The 17,481-nt window shown below is 30.5% G+C and overlaps 2 protein-coding genes across 2 annotated transcripts; both read left to right on the forward strand.

Annotated features, from left to right (window-relative positions):
* On the forward strand, window positions 1-168 carry LOTGIDRAFT_139866 (hypothetical protein; the record flags this gene model as incomplete). Its single annotated transcript, XM_009049928.1, has 1 exon — window positions 1-168. The coding sequence occupies one exon, from the start codon at window positions 1-3 to the stop codon at window positions 166-168; it is 168 nt and encodes a 55-aa protein (XP_009048176.1).
* A 3,605-nt stretch (window positions 169-3,773) lies between these two features.
* LOTGIDRAFT_225469 (hypothetical protein) lies at window positions 3,774-17,217 on the forward strand. Its single transcript, XM_009049929.1, has 16 exons — window positions 3,774-3,953; window positions 6,311-6,548; window positions 8,503-8,585; window positions 10,745-10,910; window positions 11,201-11,371; window positions 11,746-11,824; window positions 12,399-12,453; window positions 12,707-12,806; window positions 13,264-13,361; window positions 13,536-13,647; window positions 14,069-14,141; window positions 14,456-14,558; window positions 15,186-15,336; window positions 15,700-15,792; window positions 15,949-16,088; window positions 16,313-17,217. Exons 2-16 carry the CDS (start codon window positions 6,539-6,541, stop codon window positions 16,406-16,408), a joined length of 1,530 nt encoding a protein of 509 aa, XP_009048177.1. The 5' UTR covers window positions 3,774-3,953; window positions 6,311-6,538; the 3' UTR covers window positions 16,409-17,217.
* Window positions 17,218-17,481: the final 264 nt, after the last annotated feature.

The raw sequence follows: 17,481 nt of genomic DNA on the forward strand, positions 1-17,481 counted from the left end.
ATGGCTGGCTTCCTGTCAAGATTTTTTGAGAAATTAAAATCTTGGATAGCGTGGTCCTGGACATATTTATGGGCTGTTTGGTTTATTCTTGTTATGTTTGTAATTTACATCTTAAGAGGGCCACTTAAATTAAGTAAGTTTTACAAGAATTTAAATCAGTTCGTGTAAATGAGACCGAATTACCTTTGCAAGATCCCCTCCCCCTCCTTAAAAATGTACCAAATTGATACATATTTCATAACATAAAGGCATGGAAATTATTTGTGTGTGATATCAATTTAGTTGAAGAGGTTGTTGAGTAAATCATTGAGCCTATTTTCTCTTACCTTGCAATTATAGTAGCAGTAAAATCTAAAATACTGTATAAAAATAAATGTACCGTGAATCCGTACCTTATCCAATACTGCAATAGCAGTACCAGCCTCCCATGACTTGAATAGACGGACAAAATAGAGGGACAACCATCAAAGTTGAGATTCAAATTGGGGCAGCTCCGTAGAAGCGCATGGATGCTAACCTCCTATGGACTATCTGAGAGGGTTCACCTTCAAGAAATTATTTTAAGAAAATATTGATTAGGTGCTTTCTGTCTGACACATATTGTAGAGCAAAAATGTAGGAATGTTCAATTTATAAATTTTTTAGAAATGGGGGCAAATGCTCTCTGAACCGGCAGTGGTTTCCTCCCTTTACAAGATCCCACCTCTTTTTGATCCTAGTGGTTTCTTCCCCAAATTAACATGTAATAAACTAATTAAAAACCTGTTAATCTTTATCAATTATTGTGGTGGATTAGCATAATATGAAGCCATTGAAATAAATTGCATTGTTATTCTTAGATAGATATAATATATTATTCAAATTTGACTTGTTCAACAATGCTGATTTTGGTGAAAATTGTAAAGGGGGTGAACCACTATGGGAGGAACTTGTAAGCCTCTGAACCCCCACCACTAGTCATTAATATTATACATCAAACATTCCTTTGTTATAGTTTGTGTAATGGAGCTTTCATTTCAATCCCTTATTTTACGTTAATTAACATTTTTTCAAATTTTTTGTTTGTTTTTCAATTCCACCGTGCGCCAATTTGCAAATGCTTATTCATCAAAAAGGCAAGCGCCTCTAGATATAAACTCTTGTGCAAATGTCATAAAGGTTTTCAAATTTTGGGGTCTTAATTTTTACTAGTGATCATCATTAAAATTTTTTTTTATAACAAAAACATTCACTACTTGAACCACACATATTAGTGTTGAAAAAATAATGCATGTGTGGAAGAGTTCAATATTAGGATGACAATAGCACATTTCCAGCTTTTGGTTTGGGGTAGGTCTCAAGAGTGTGGTCTTGATTTCCGCACTTTAACAATATCTACAAATTGATCATATCTAAATATTTTCATCAAAAACAATTAAGCTATAATTTTTTCCTCAAGAGCCTATCAGTATGTAAATGTAAATAAGAATGGAATAAATCACCATTTATACAAGCCCTTATGTGGAAGTATAAGTTTATTGTTTCTTATCAATCCTTCTATAATTCACTTTGAATGCATTTCTGATCTGATTTTGATGAAACTTATATAATTGTGATCTTTATCCAGTTCATGTGATATTGATATTTTTATATATTGCTCTAAACTTATGAAAGCTATACACACAAGCTTATAACAGGCCAGCAAAACAATTTCTTTCATTAAGTATTAAGAAAGCTTTTCCTGTAATTTTTTTGGAAATTCAATATGCTTGTTATATCTGAGCATGTACAATCTGACTCATAGAACTTTATTTTGTATACTTTGAACCTTATTGTTTAAATACAAAGCCTGCTTCCTATAGGCCAAACTTTATTTATTTATGATTGATGTTTATAGATGTTCAGTCAAATTTGACAATAAATTAGTTCCCTAGGACCACAAAGATGTATAATATTTATCAACTATCGAAAATACCAAACTTTTCTGTGGTAAACAAACGAAAAGTAAAAAAATGACTTTTTGTAACCTTCAGCCTGCTGCAAACGAGGGGAACTAGCTGAGCTGCTAGCCTTGAGACTAGAGGCTGTCAGCCGAGCAACATTCTCACTGCTTTTTTTTTACTGCAGACGAGAGCTCTCGTGTGAACGATTGTCTCACTAGAAAATCTTCAGCCAATTCAGGATGTCAACGATAACAACCATGTCATATAACTGATCAAAATTACCTCATTTCCCTGTTTTGGAATGTCACAGAATAAACGTTTCTATTGGTCAGCTACTTTTTCTAGCTCAGCTGGCAGCTAAGACGACCGCCCATGGTGAATTTCTAGCCTCTTGAGATAGATATTTTCCTCTCAGCCTCTCGAGGCAGAAATCTCACTAACAATTCAGGGCACACGGGGGGAAATAGCTCAGCTCCCAAACCTCTTGAGACAGACAGCTCAGCTAGTTTCTCTCGTCTGCGACAGGCTTTACAAACCTTCAGCTTATTTCAGTATATTAAAAGTGACAAATTAAAGTAAAGCATTAGATTTGAAGCTTATTGTGAAGTAGAATTATGATTTAAAAGCAAAATATTTATTTGTTATGATTACCATCAAAGGTGTTCTGTTCTGCTTAATTGGTTTTGAAAAGAAAATATAATTTTTTTACTGTTTTGTATTTTATTTCTTTAAACACCATTTTTCTGTTTATGCTAAAATAAATGAATTGATTTTATCTTATTCCACAATTCTGAATTTATTGCTAGTTTTTTTTAAAGCCATTGAAAGACCATTAAAATGTCTTCAACGAGATTACCATGATGGCATTCAATTTTCATGAAAATAGAGAGCCACTATATTGAAGACTATAAACAAATATAAAGGTGCCCATTCTGTCTACAGTTATCAGATTAAATTGATAGATATAGTTATCCTTCAATAGCATCTGTGACCAGGTGCCATTCAGCTAGAAAGATAACAGTTTCATATGAAATATTGATTGGACATAGTCTGGCTAAACTATTATTACAATAGGATGTCCAGTTCTCAATCATACAATTACCACTTTTAGTAATTTATTATACTCAGTACTATTTATAGTCAACTATATCAGGTTTTGTCTCCTGAACCTATCATTAGTACCTGTGTGTGAAAGAGAACCACATTAAATAGTATATCAAGAACACACATTTAGGCCCCTATGGATAATAAACACAAAAGAATGAATCCATTGACTGCCTTAGTTAGTTATAAGAGGACTAAATAATATTAAGAAATTACAAATTAAATTTCTCGTGGAAAAAGTTATGAGCTGATAAACAGATTAAAGAATAATCCATTATAAGTAGGATTTTTCAATATTTATCTATCTGCTTTTGGCAAATTGCACCCTTTTGTTAGTTCTGGTTACATGACCTTTGCTAAGATCCCAGATCCCATTTATCTCTAGCTTGTATACTTTCTTATCATGGTCTTTCTGTTGGCTTATTTGATGGTTCAATCTCTGTTTCATTGCTTTGTTGCCTACTTGACATTCTGTATTGATTTTTTTTATCCTAATTTACCCTGAGATCCTTCCAGCCCATCTCCTCTGTGATTATTTAGCTGTACAGGCTACTCATTAAGCCATTCCAATAAATATGAGTACAAAACCAGTTAGCTGGGAATATTATGCCTGCTAGGAATTCTGTATTGATTTTTCTCTGTCTGTCCATTGTGAAATACACTGATATTGAATTGACGAGGAACGACCTGCTTGTGAGATCAGCTAGTCTTAGAAACCGTATTTAATACATTCAAACTCGTCATCCACAAGTGAAGGTCACATTTCAAGGATTTTTAATAATTTATTGGAAAAATGAGAAACATTGTGCTACAGTATTAGTCAGTGAGTCAATAGGATTGTGTTCACCTTATTATATAGATGATTATTGAGTTTAATATGATCAGAATTTCAATTATGCTGTTCTGTCATATTCGTGTAGTTTGAAGGTCTGGTTGTATTGACGTACTGTACTATTTTAGCTTGTTGTGAATTATATTGAAAACTGTTTGTTGTATGGATCATGAAACAATTGATTATCATCATTTGGTTATTTCAGTTTCCTGTTTCCCCAAAGTTTCTTGCGATTTCTGCAAGTTTAAGGTTGATCATGTGAATTTTCACAATAAGCACAAGAGCAGATTTGTGTTCCAGACTTTTTATTTTGACATAGTTTTTTTATGAAATTGAACTTACGGTACTTGGGTAGAAGTTGACCCTCAAAAGCACAATTTAAAATTTCTTTTAAAAATTTATTCTTTTAAATAATATTCCTTATTTTGAGCACTATCTGATATTGATTAGTAAAAAAATCTAAATACATTAGTCTTGACTGAATATTACTGGTAGATTGAAGACATAAAATTGTAAAAATTTCAGAAACATACCAATGTTTTATGCTAGTCCACTTTATAAAAAGTACAAAACTATAAAACATAAATAAATGGGTATAAAATATGAATTTTTAATAGACTATTTTAGTAAATACCTGATTTGGTTATATATGAATTATATATGGAAGAAACATGTTGATATGAATTAATTGAAATCACCAGGCCATAGAGCTGTTTTGGCATTGTTTACAAAAAAATTGTATTATAAGCAGTGCTGGTATTTAAATATTTTGATATTGATTTCCTAATCTATTACTATGTGATTTATTCAAGCTTGTTCAAATATTTTTATTGTCCTTCCACTTTACAGTGAACAGATGTTGACAATAAATTCATATTATATCAAATATAATACACATTTTGTGGAAGTATTTTCTGTTTAATGACTTAAGGAATTTATTTCTATGTATCTGACAGTTTTGTAAATAGAGTTTTTCGTAAACCTGGTATAACCTTTGAGATAGTGGAAATTTTGACAATAATTCTTAACATAATTTATTAGTTTAGGAGATTTAACATTTCTTAAATTTTTAATTACTTATGCTTATTGGTTTAAAGGTACTAATTTCTAATTGTAAATTTGAAAACAGCATACTAAGGTTTGTAAGAATGATATGTTTTCAAACCTGGCATAAACCTTTAACATAGTGGAAATTGTAATATTAATTTAATCTATATGATAAATTAGAACAACAAAATAGAATATTTTCATTATTATAAAAGTGCTCATCAATTGTAGAGCTATATAGAAATTAAAACAGATTCTTAAAAAACATGTTGTTACTCAGAATTTCACCTTATGTGATTGTATTGTGTGAAGTTTGAGTAACAACAACATGTTTTTTAGGTTCTGTTTTAATATTTCTATATTGATTTGTATATAGAATATTTAAACATTTCTTAAATTTTGAGTAACTACTAATAATTAGTAAACAAAAAAGTACCAAGTTCTTCTCAGATATCAAACCCCTAATCTTGAAAACACTAGCATTCTAGGTTGACAGACTAATGTATCATGTTTTAAAATCCAATATCTGAATTTTATAAATAGCCAACTTATATGATTTGAAATGTTCTATTTTAAGTTTTGATGTCAGATGTCATGAAGATAATTACTAATTAACTAATTAGCTGAGATCTTGTCAGTATAAGATTACCTGAACAATAGGTACTGATCTCTGCTTCAAACAAGTTTGAATTCTATACACTTATTATTATCCTAAGTTCTATTCTTTGAGGAAGTATATCTAGGATTTGTATTCAACTGTTGTTGTTGTTGTTGTTGTATCAAACTGTTGTTTCATTTTTATTAGCTTTTATTTTTGATATAGCCACTTCAGTTATGGTCTAAAGACTGGCCTCTTAAACATTCATTAAAGTAACCTTTTGAACGAACCCTCAATTAACCAATCAAATTTATTCTATAACCAGCGCTGGCATTGTGTGAGAAAGTAAACAGATTTGATAGGTTTAAGCTGATCAGATTAGGTCAAATTTTATTTTTTGAAGATTGTTTAAGAGGCCAGTCTTTAGTCCCTAACTAACGTGGTTATATTAAAAATAAAAGCTAATAAAAGAGTTTGGTCTATTTTGATTAGACTGGCAGCACACGGCCATCATTCAGAACAAATGATGCAACTCTGCTACTAGGTGTGTCATCTCAGCTTGTGTCAGTTAAGATTCAGGGATTTCTGATATCTGATTAGAAAAGGTGTGATAAACTTCCCTTTGAAGATAATTAATCAATCACGATTAAAAATGAACAAGAGTTAAAAAATAGAAGTAGAGGTCAGTTTTAAATCTTTTGTTTGTTGTTTTGTAGTGGTTGTACTGGTTTCAGGATACTCTAGTGCAGTATTCTTATCAGTATATCTTTACTAATTTCTTGTTCCTTATCATATATACCATTGCAGAAAATTGATTGAAATATTAATCAAGGAAAATCTGTTATATCAGTCTATCATAGACTCATAGAACTGTTTTGAATATATAGCTGTATCTGCTCTTTGGAAGAAGATATTATTTAACACTGTGATTTTAGACAAGAGTGACATGGATATTTAAACTGTTAAGAGTAAAGTAATTTAGACTGAAAACAGTCGCTATATATTACACTGGATATTCAAATCTAATCTTTAAACATGTATGATTGTAAGTATGAGGATTTTTACATTTTCTTGTATTGTTGTTCTACTATGTTTCATTTATAAAACAGAACCCAAGTTTAAATCTGTCCATTTTCACATTTATGTCTCCTGTGGTTTGATTTTTTTTTATCATATTCAAAATGTTGTTGACTCTAATATACTTCCATACAACAAAATATAATTACCGTCTGTTTAAAATCAACAAAATGGTTTTTACATTTCACTTACATAGCAACACTTTAAACAGAAGGAAGTGTTTGCTCTCTAACCAAAGAGTGTAGTAATTAAAGTCAAAATATTTGGTGATCTTGGCCGCCAAGATGCTCCACCATTTTTATTGTGAGTAGATTGCTGTACAACCTTGTGATCAAATTTTGCAAAGCATAGCATACTTAGACATTTACATTTGAAATATTATAGTTTGGTGCCATACCAGATCAGAATCTGGCAGCTCAACAAAAGGTGTAAAAAGGGTAATAGAGTGTGTGAGAGATGAACTATGACATCACAATGTTTACACTATCTATATCTCTGTAAAAGTCTGGCATTGGAATAGTGTTTTGTCACTAGAAGTACAGTGTGATTGAAGTCTAGATATGGTGGAAAGGTTTTTACACATTTTCATATTAAAACTACTGGATATAGAAAATCAAAACTCTTAATCATGAATAATAAATGTAGTTTCATTAGATAAAGTGATAATAAACAGAGCTAGAATATGTTATTAGTATTAATAATTTAAATATAAATGGCTTTCCTACTGATATATCATAGCTAGCTTATGGATGATATGTCACTCACTTTGAGATGTAAATTGCTATTAGTGGCATCTGAAATGATTTCCATACTGTATCTATTTGATTATCATTCCATAAAACTGTATGAAAAGCTATATTTTATGTGAAATTGCTCAATTTTATAGAGAATACAAGGTATCAGCAATTCTGATTTTAGTTCAGACTTCTGAATAACCGATCCCAAAGGAATAAAGAGTTTTGAATTAGAAAAATCATCAACACCCTGTTATACCTGGGTTTTGTATATAAAAAGGAAAGCCTTAAATTAACAATACATTCTCTTATTAGATTACAAACACAGCATGGTATTCCGAGCTATTGTCTTGATTATCCTGACCCCTATTTGACCCTCTAGCGACAACTACTGTGTTATTATCAACAATATTAGAGTACAGGATAATCTCTTATCGATTTTATATAATCATTAAATACATTGCTCTGAAATAATGCACCGTTGCACTATTATTATCATTTCCAGGGTTTATGTCCTCATTTACAGATGATCAAGCACCCTATTAAAGTGTTCTAACAAACTGGTCAAAACATCCTGACCCAATGGACTTCTGCCCTATCCTCAACATCCCAAGTTGGAAATGGCATTTCAGACCTATTCATTTTGTTAACAAATGCTATTAAGTAACAAGAAAAAATCTGTCTTTATATTGGTTAAAAATGTTCCCTTGATAGATTGTTAAATTCACTGTGCAATTATTGCACAAGCTTATAAATTTTGTCTGGATTTCAGTAGACGACTAACTTAAAGAAAAATTGCAAATGGCAGCATATTGAAATTTCACAAACTGTTGCGAAATTTATGTTTAAGGGTCATAAGCACTATGAAGCAATATTGTAATATATTAAATGAGTTCATGACTTTTAAGTTCAGTTAACATGGGATTTATCAAACTCAGACATGCAATTTCCACCAAAAGTCAATCTCACCAAAGTCATGAATTGTATAATGTCAACCTTAACAAAAGTCATGAATTTTATAATATCAACCTCACCAAAAGTCATGAATTTTATAATAATAACCTCACCAAAAGTCATGAAATGTAATGTAATGTCAATCAAATCGGGTTCATCTATATCAGATATTAAAGACATAATTTTCCATGTTAAAGATCCAATATTTATATATCTATTATTATATATTTTCAGCCTCAATGTTTTTGAATACTTTAACCCCCAAGTTTTACGTTGCCTTGACTGGTACCTCATCACTTATTTCTGGTCTTATTCTGGTAAGTATAGACTATCTGTTCCATTTGTATTCATTGACAATAACTGAAATATTAATGAGAGAAGATTCGAGAACAGAGTAGAAAGGGGTTCTGTTGATTTGATCTGATCAACACCACAGACCACCCAACAAGTAGCAAAATCTTGTTATGCGTACTTGCTACTGAAGTTGTTACCAAGTGACATCATATATATAATGTTGATGTCATAAACTTTAAAGGCTATAAACTTTGAATTCAGGGTGTATGAGATTTTGTTGACATGCGGTGTTCAAAAGGCTAAGACTACCTGGGTATAAAAAGTGTATAGATTACAAGTCAATGTCATTAAATTAAATTCATATTGCTGGTCATTCATGCCACATGAGCATGAACCCTGAGCTTCCAGGTAGAGTAAAAATCTGACATGGGAATAGCCTGTAAAGGAGAAGTGGGGAATATAAAACTGATTTTACTTGCAGGTCATTTTTGTTTTTTTAATTAACTAAAGATGATACTGAAAATAGACGATACATCCTTTTCAATAGTTTTATTGTTAGAGGAATATATAATCATATTAGATACATCAAATACAAAATATTGATTATCAAGTGTTAATTGAAACAAATATGACGTACATGTAATAATAAGAATTTCCATAAGAGAGAGGGTTATTTTTGAAGATCTTTTATGTAATTTTGTGTATGTAGGTGTTTAAGAACAGACACACTCTAAATACAGAATTTAAATCCTTATCCCTAATGGCTGTTTAGATCAGAGTGACCTTTACTTATCGTCATTCCAATGTAAACGTTAAATTCAAAGTTTGTACTAATAGAATAAAATCAATGATGTTAAGAAAAAGGCGTAAGATAGAAGTTGAAGGCGACTCTGACGTCAATACTGCTTTCCTTATTCTCATATTGATTTTAGCTTATATATCTTTTACACTAGACTCGATAGTGGAGAGCAGAATAATTATAGCGGATGATAATACTCAGATAGCATATTGATTTATTAACGCCCTTTCCTTAATTCTCTATCATGTTCAAACTTTGAACACCCTTAGTGTTTGATATCACGATTGTATAAGCTTAGAGGTTCTTTGTGGAATTTAATCTAGGATAAGAGATCATTTACAGGCCTCAATTGTCATTATTCCATGTTCATGTTGGCTTTTTATCTCTGTTATTAATGATATTATTTGATAAATTATTCTTGTGTTTGCAGGCCTGTAGCCAGCCAAGTACTTCTGGGGGGACATTTTGAATTTGATGTCGCTGACATTTCCTGGCAAATTTAAGGTTTATCTGTATAGGGACTGTGGGACCACTACAAGAAAATTTTGAGAATTAGATGCCTGAAAACGCAAATTTGCCAGCGATCTTAGGGTTCAAGATTATTTGCATTGGGTCTGAACTCCTGACCAATGTTAGCTGACTACTACCCTATACTGCTTGTTTCTTTGTGTTATTTTTACACCTTAAAGAAACAGGAAATCGTTCCACACCGGACTCTCATTTATATACAACATTGACATCTGACAAACTTAATAAATTATTCAAAAGAATATCTTTAATTCCACAGTAATTACCATGATCATTCCTGTTAATGTCTTAAACTGAAAGTTTCTTGTCTCCATGGTAACTAATAAAATGTCAGAGCTGACGTCATGAAGTGGTGTGAAATGTCAATTGAAAGAAAAGAGAACCAAGTCTTTTGTTTGATAAAACATCCTTTATTAATTGTATTAAGACTAAAATTACTTAAAAGATAAAGAATAAAATTCTTTAAATTCAAGAGTTCTTGGCTTATTGATATGTGGTGAATAACATTATTATTTGGATTTACTGAAGGGATGCCAAGATGATAAATCTAGAGTAATCACACATCGTTAAAAGTGTTAATGTGCCTTCCATTAATTAATGTGATGAAAGGAAATTAATATAATTAACATCAAAAAGATTTTGTTTTCAATAAGCTTATTGATTTTTTTTGTTTTTCCCACTGGTGCATGCTAAAAGAAACCAATCTTCAATGCACCAGGAAGGCTTTTCTTAGCTGCAAATTTAAAAGCCTATGACTACTAAATATTGGAATTAACATAAAAAAAATAATTCCATTGTTAAAATAAATACATCAATCATAGAGGGATGTAGAAAATAATTGGTTGTTATCTTCAGATATTTGAATGGTGGTATTTTAAGAAATATGGTACATCGTTTATAGAACAAGTGTCTTTGAATCATATATCACCATTATTATGTGGATCAGACAGCAATGAGACAACAACAACATCAAATACAACTTCAACATCAACAAATACAACACAACAACAAACTATAGCAGGTGGGTTGGTATTAATATATTAACAAAAATTAAACCACGAGTCAATACATAATAAAGTAAAAATGATTTAAATCTATTCTGCAAATGGACACACAACTGCTGTATAATTTTTATTTTTTCTGAAGTCCTGTGATTTCCACAAGTGGTAAGATGATAGTGAGCAGCGTTCAGAAACAGGCATATTATTATACATATGAAAGGGATATAATTTTGGTCTACCCAGACATTTTAAAAGCATATTTGTTGGCTTTGAACTGTTGTGGTAGACTAATTCCTACTTTTCATTATAGATTGTAAGTTATGGCGGAATCCTTTAAATCTTTTCCGCGGCTCAGAGTATCAAAGGTTTCAGTGGGCGACTAATAAAGATCCATTAACATATTATGATATGAATCTCTCGGCTCAAGATCATCAGACATTTTTTACATGTGAAGCTGATGCTGGAAAGGCTGAATATGAAAGTAAGTCAATGATAATGCTTTTTTATCCATATTTTTTAAATATATATTTTGCTGAAAAATCAGTAGATATTCTTATGAAAAGTTATAAATGTAATATTTCTGTGTTCTTAATTTTAATTTTATGTATCTTGTAAGAAAAATTTCTGAATTTTGTTTACAATTCATACTAGGTAAAATTCAAGAAACAAGTTATTTGACAAGTTAGATGGATTTTTCCTAATTTGTTGGAAGTAATGGTGCCCATTTTACATTTTTGCACACAATATTTGCAATTATATGGTACCATGTTACCCTGCCATTGTTAGATTTTTAATACAGTCTTGAATCCATGAATCATCTGAACTTGTTAAATGTGTTAAATATTTTTATTTTAGTAATGCAGATGGCTTGGAGAGAGCGGAATCCCCAGGCTAGAATAAAGGCTGCACATGAAGCATTGGAGAAAAATACAGAGTAAGTTTAAAGCTTTGTTTTATAATAAAACAGGTTACTCATATTTTTTAAAGTTCTACTAAAATATTAAAAGTCAGATATTTGTGCAAAACCTCAAAGCCACTATAATGCACTAGAACTAACCCAGCGGGCCTTAAGGGACAGGTGCCCCATTTTTTGACCAATCGTACCTGAATCTCAGAACAGGAATTTTTAGCCAATCAGTAATAGTGTTCACCTTCAAATACTTTTGTGTTATCACATTTGAATGTTAGATTGGCGACTTGTCATTCTAAGATACTCTGTGATATATAGAAAAGGCATTTATAGAAATAGAGAGTAAAATTCCTAGTTTGAAATATTTTTGAAGGAATTATGTGATTTATGTATATGTTTAGTACTTCTGAATACTAATTACATATATTTAAGTCTAAAATCAACCCACCAAAATGGAGCAATATAAATGCTGACAATAAATGCTGGTTTAGAGGTGTTTCTTATAAAAGTTCAGATACTACATTGACATTATATATAACAAAGCATAGCATTATTTGATTTATAAGATGTTAGCTTAAAAATGTCATGATATTTTCAGATGCGTACCTGCATTGATATTGTTAGCAGAAGAAGAAACAACCACAATTTTAGAGGTTTGTTGCCGCTTTATTATAATTTTAAATTCACACATTATAATGCAGATGTATAGTGTCATTACCATCTTTCTGTCCGATGAATCAGCTGAATAGAGACTACAATAATGGTTGGGTTTTGATGAAATAGTTTTGAGTTACTGCCCTTGATTTGGCAAAAATATATGTCAAAACTAACTTGTGAATCCCATAGATTGGATTTCTCACTTTGTCTAATTCTAAATATTAAGTATATGTTGTTTTTTTATTTCAGTCAGAGAAGTTATTTAAACAAGCATATAAAATTGTGGAAGGAAATTATAAGAAACCTTTATCTTCTCAACATTTAACTCCATTACAAGAATCAGTTCATAGTATGTCTTTTATTTTATCAGTATTTTTATCAACTATTTGTAGAACCATTGACTGACTGACTGACTTGCATGATATTTTTTCTGATGAAACAAAATTTTGATTAGCTTGTATAGGAATGTTTTGCTGAAAAGATTTACATTTTTCGTACTGTGGTGGTTTGAATGGGACTAAAAAATAGGGCCCCACGAAGGCTAATGCCACTATCCTGGCAAAATTATCCCCTATAAGTCTATAGCCTATATATGTGATAGACTATTGATTGATATCGTATAGTGTGTCTGGTTGTTGTAAGCTTGATATATTTGTTCCATATCCATTGCAATCGTCCTGTTTCACAAGAAATTTTGTATGGTTTTTCTCTATATTAAATTCCATACTTCCATCAAATTCTTATTCAAGGCCACAGCCCAGGTTATCAGAAGTTTAGTGTTCAGTAGCATTGTTTTTTACTTACAGGAAGAGATAATAATTTAGTTGTGTATATAAAAAGAAGACTGGCAATGTGTGCTAGAAAACTGGGTAAAATAAAAGAGGCCATCAAACTTATGAAAGATGTAGGTTAATATGTATTTATAAAACTGTCTGGGAGAGAGAGAGAGAGGGGGATGTACATTTGTAGCTCAACTTAAAACATATAAAGTAGGATGTGAAACTACATTTCACTTGTATCTGCATGTCAAAACTGTTTTACTGTGACTATTGTCAATATTCTGTTCAATATTTTCCAGTTATTAAAAGAATTTCCAGTTATGAATTTTAATATTCATGAAAACTTAATAGAATGTTTGTTAGAAGCTCAGATGTATTCAGAAGTTCAGACATTATTAGCAAAATATGATGGTATGTATCTTAGTTTCTTTCTCTTTATAAAATCCTGTGGCTTACACTTCTATTTGTTAAAATGATGGGCACTGTCTATATACAAAATGTAAGTTAGTAAATACAATAATAGATGAGTGGACCACAGAGTTATCAAATGCTCTTGAAGAAATCACACTGATTAAAGTGTTTTACCTGGAGCAGATTGTGCTGCATAACTAGCCAAACCAATTTCTGGATCACATGTGATTTTTCATGTCGCAGAAGTTTCCTATCTACATCATCATAGACTCAGTAATATTCCATGTAAAATAAGGTCCTATACATGTAAAAATGTGCTATTAAATTCAATTGATTTCTATGCCATTTGCTAATTACATTTAATAAGATTTTTTTTGTGTCATATTCCATGTGAATGAATTAATACATTTATTTAATTCAGATATAAGTTTACCAAAATCAGCAACAATTTGTTATACTGCAGCATTATTAAAAGCTAGAGCAGTAGCAGATAAGTAAGTAACATTATAAGTTATTTTCTTTCAATTAAATATCATTTTTTCTTGTGCTTAGCTGAACGGAAACTTAAAGCAAACCGATACTATAATTTGAGAATTTCTAGAATTACATACACTGTTTTTTAGATACTAAAATAATTCAGACAGAACTGAACAGCATTTTAATGTCGCCCTACATATTACTATATAGAGCATTGATTTAACATTGAAAAGTATTTTGTTGTTGTTTGTATGCTTTCCTACATCAAGCTTTTAATATCCATGAGAGCTTTTTTAATGTCAGTTTTAACTTTATTTGTTTTTGTTTGTAGATTTTCTCCAGATATTGCTAGTAAACGAGGTTTAAGTACTGCAGAAATGACAGCAGTAGAAGCCATTCATAGAGCTGTTGAGTTTAATCCACATGTACCAAAGGTAAGCAGCTAACTCATTCCAATAGTTTTTAGGAACATTTGTTATCTTTTCAGTATTTATTAGAAATTACCATATGTTGTATTTGTTATCTTTTCAGTATTTATTAGAAATTACCATATGTTGTATTTGTTATCTTTTCAGTATTTTTTGGAAATTACCATATGTTGTATTTGTTATCTTTTCAGTATTTATTAGAAATTACCATATGTTGTATTTGTTATCTTTTCAGTATTTTTTTGGAAATTACCATATGTTGTATTTGTTATCTTTTCAGTATTTATTAGAAATTACCATATGTTGTATTTGTTATCTTTTCAGTATTTATTAGAAATTACCATATGTTGTATTTGTTATCTTTTCAGTATTTTTTGGAAATTACCATATGTTGTATTTGTTATCTTTTCAGTATTTATTAGAAATTACCATATGTTGTATTTGTTATCTTTTCAGTATTTTTTGGAAATTACCATATGTTGTATTTGTTATCTTTTCAGTATTTATTAGAAATTACCATATGTTGTATTTGTTATCTTTTCAGTATTTTTTGGAAATTACCATATGTTGGATTTTTAATTTTTTGCAGTATTTATTAGAAATTACCATATGTTGTATTTGTTATATTTTCAGTATTTATTAGAAATGAAAAGTTTAATATTACCACCAGAACATGTGTTAAAGAGAGGAGACAGTGAGGCTTTGGCCTATTCATTCTTTCATATAAACCATTGGAAACGTGTTGAAGGCGCTTTAAATTTATTACATTGTACATGGGAAGGAAGTAAGTTTAATTTATATGATTTTCAGAATCTACCCATTGCTGACATAACCCTGTGTTTCTTAAAGCTACAGAATAATTACCTCCCTTAATTGACAACCTACATTTGAGTTTTTAATAGGCCTTGTGAAGTTGCCCATGTCATGCAGTGTGCAATAGAGAAAATTATTCTGAAAGGACAGTGGTATTATATGTCTGCCCTTTATCTACATGTGTAATCTGTTTATTGTTCCATGGTTTTCCATGATCTTAACTGCACTACTTGCAAATTCTAAACTCTGTTTGTCCGACTCAAATCAGCACCAATGAAGAAGACAATTTATATTTAAAACTGTATGTCAATTTGCATAATTATTTCTTTTTCAGCATTCAGAATGATTCCTTACCCATTAGAAAAAGGTCATTTATTTTATCCTTACCCTACTTGTACAGAGGCCACAGACAGAGAACTTTTACCCAGTAAGTACAAACATTCTTATTAAGAATACAAATTTTTGGTTTGATAAGCCATTAGAAAATAGACTATAAATTGATATTACAGATTTACAGACTGAGTGTTGTATAAGAATATAGAAAATGATTGTTCAGTGAATTACAATTTTTTTTTAATTTCAGCATTTCATGAAGTCTCTGTGTATCCAAAGAAAGAATTGCCATTTTTTATTTTATTTACTGCTGGACTGTGTTCATTTACTGCACTCCTAGCTTTGTTAACTCATCAATATCCTGAGCCAATGGGTGTTGTTGTTAGAACGGTATGTAATATATTGAAAGAAAAGCTTAAACATTTAAATGTTCATCAAGTTATGACAATATGTCATCCAAGTTCATTTACCATTAAGAAACTCGTTCATGATATAGTTACTATAGATATAGCAAATTATTTAAAGTAATCATATAGAACTATTGAAATACAAAAATCTATTACATTTCGTTAACAGAATGTTTTTAAGATAATTTTTTTTTTTTATTATTTCAGATGTTGAGTTGGTTGTATTTACCACTAAGTTATATTCTTGAGAAGTTGGAAGCCATTTTACCAGCTAATCTATTACACCAACTCTCACGCATTTAAATCTCATCTCCACAGATCTTTGTCGAGTTTCTGGATAGCTTGTGACAGTCACTCTCAACTTTGATACCCTTGAACTGAGACAATTAACTGAAAGTTGCCAGAATTCCTGGTATTACAATATGCCTCTGAAAATCAATAATCCTAAATGATGTGCCTAATTGAGGAGAATGGATACCATATAACTCGGAACTAGTTATATTTCCATTTTCCAATGAATGCATGAAATAAATCACAGTAAAAATTCTAAAATGGGTTAGGCCATGATAAATTTTATATTTCATATCTGATTTTCAATTTTCATTTAATGTGCTCGGTTAAGATTTATCCTTATATTTGATTATAATAGGGAAATGTGAAATAAAAGATTTGAAACTGCTAAATGCAGGTCTCTGATTTCGCATTGAAGACATAATACACATTCAATTTAGATGTAATTAGACTCTAAATGAGCTTATGAAGGGTATACTTTAGCAATATGAAATTGTGTAAATTTACAGTCAATCTAGCATTTATTATTAAAAGTTAACAGGAAATATAACTGATAGTATAACAGATGCATTGGATACATTACACATATAAAAGGATTGTATCTTTAATGTTCTATTTTCTGTAAAATTATTTTGTTGTAAGAAAGTATTTGCTTAACGATTTGGTCTGGAACTAAGATTTTTTTTTACTTTATGTGAATGAAGAAAGAGATATGAATCCTAGTCTTTAAATGAATAAGAATATTTTTGTAGATATCACAGGAGAAATCCTGCTGACATCAGACTTGTTAATGTTATGAAATAAATGAATTTGCAAACAGCATTTTTGACTATCTTTATGTATATATGATCGATACTGTAATCACCCCTGGGGATATGATGTCTGATGTCTCCATTTTAACAAACTGAAAAACTTGAAAATATTACACCTAATAATTTCCTCCAGACAACTATCTGCAGGGCAAGAAAAACAAAGTTTTGTATAATTTTGCTATAAATCATTTTCCATTTTTGCATTTGCCACTCCACCAATGATCGAACGTGTAAGCTTCTCGCTTCAGAGAACTGTGCAGAAAATTGGCCTGG

The sequence above is a fragment of the Lottia gigantea genome (assembly GCF_000327385.1).
Source record: "Lottia gigantea unplaced genomic scaffold LOTGIsca_141, whole genome shotgun sequence".
Taxonomy (NCBI): Eukaryota; Metazoa; Mollusca; class Gastropoda; family Lottiidae; genus Lottia; species Lottia gigantea.

What these genes read in the sequence shown, in the direction of transcription:
- LOTGIDRAFT_225469 (XM_009049929.1), top strand. An exon ending in GCATTGGAGAAAAATACAGA is followed by an intron (nt 11,825 to 12,398) that starts GTAAGTTTAAAG and finishes TGATATTTTCAG; the next exon opens with ATGCGTACCTGCATTGATAT. An exon ending in ACATTGTACATGGGAAGGAA is followed by an intron (nt 15,337 to 15,699) that starts GTAAGTTTAATT and finishes TTTCTTTTTCAG; the next exon opens with CATTCAGAATGATTCCTTAC.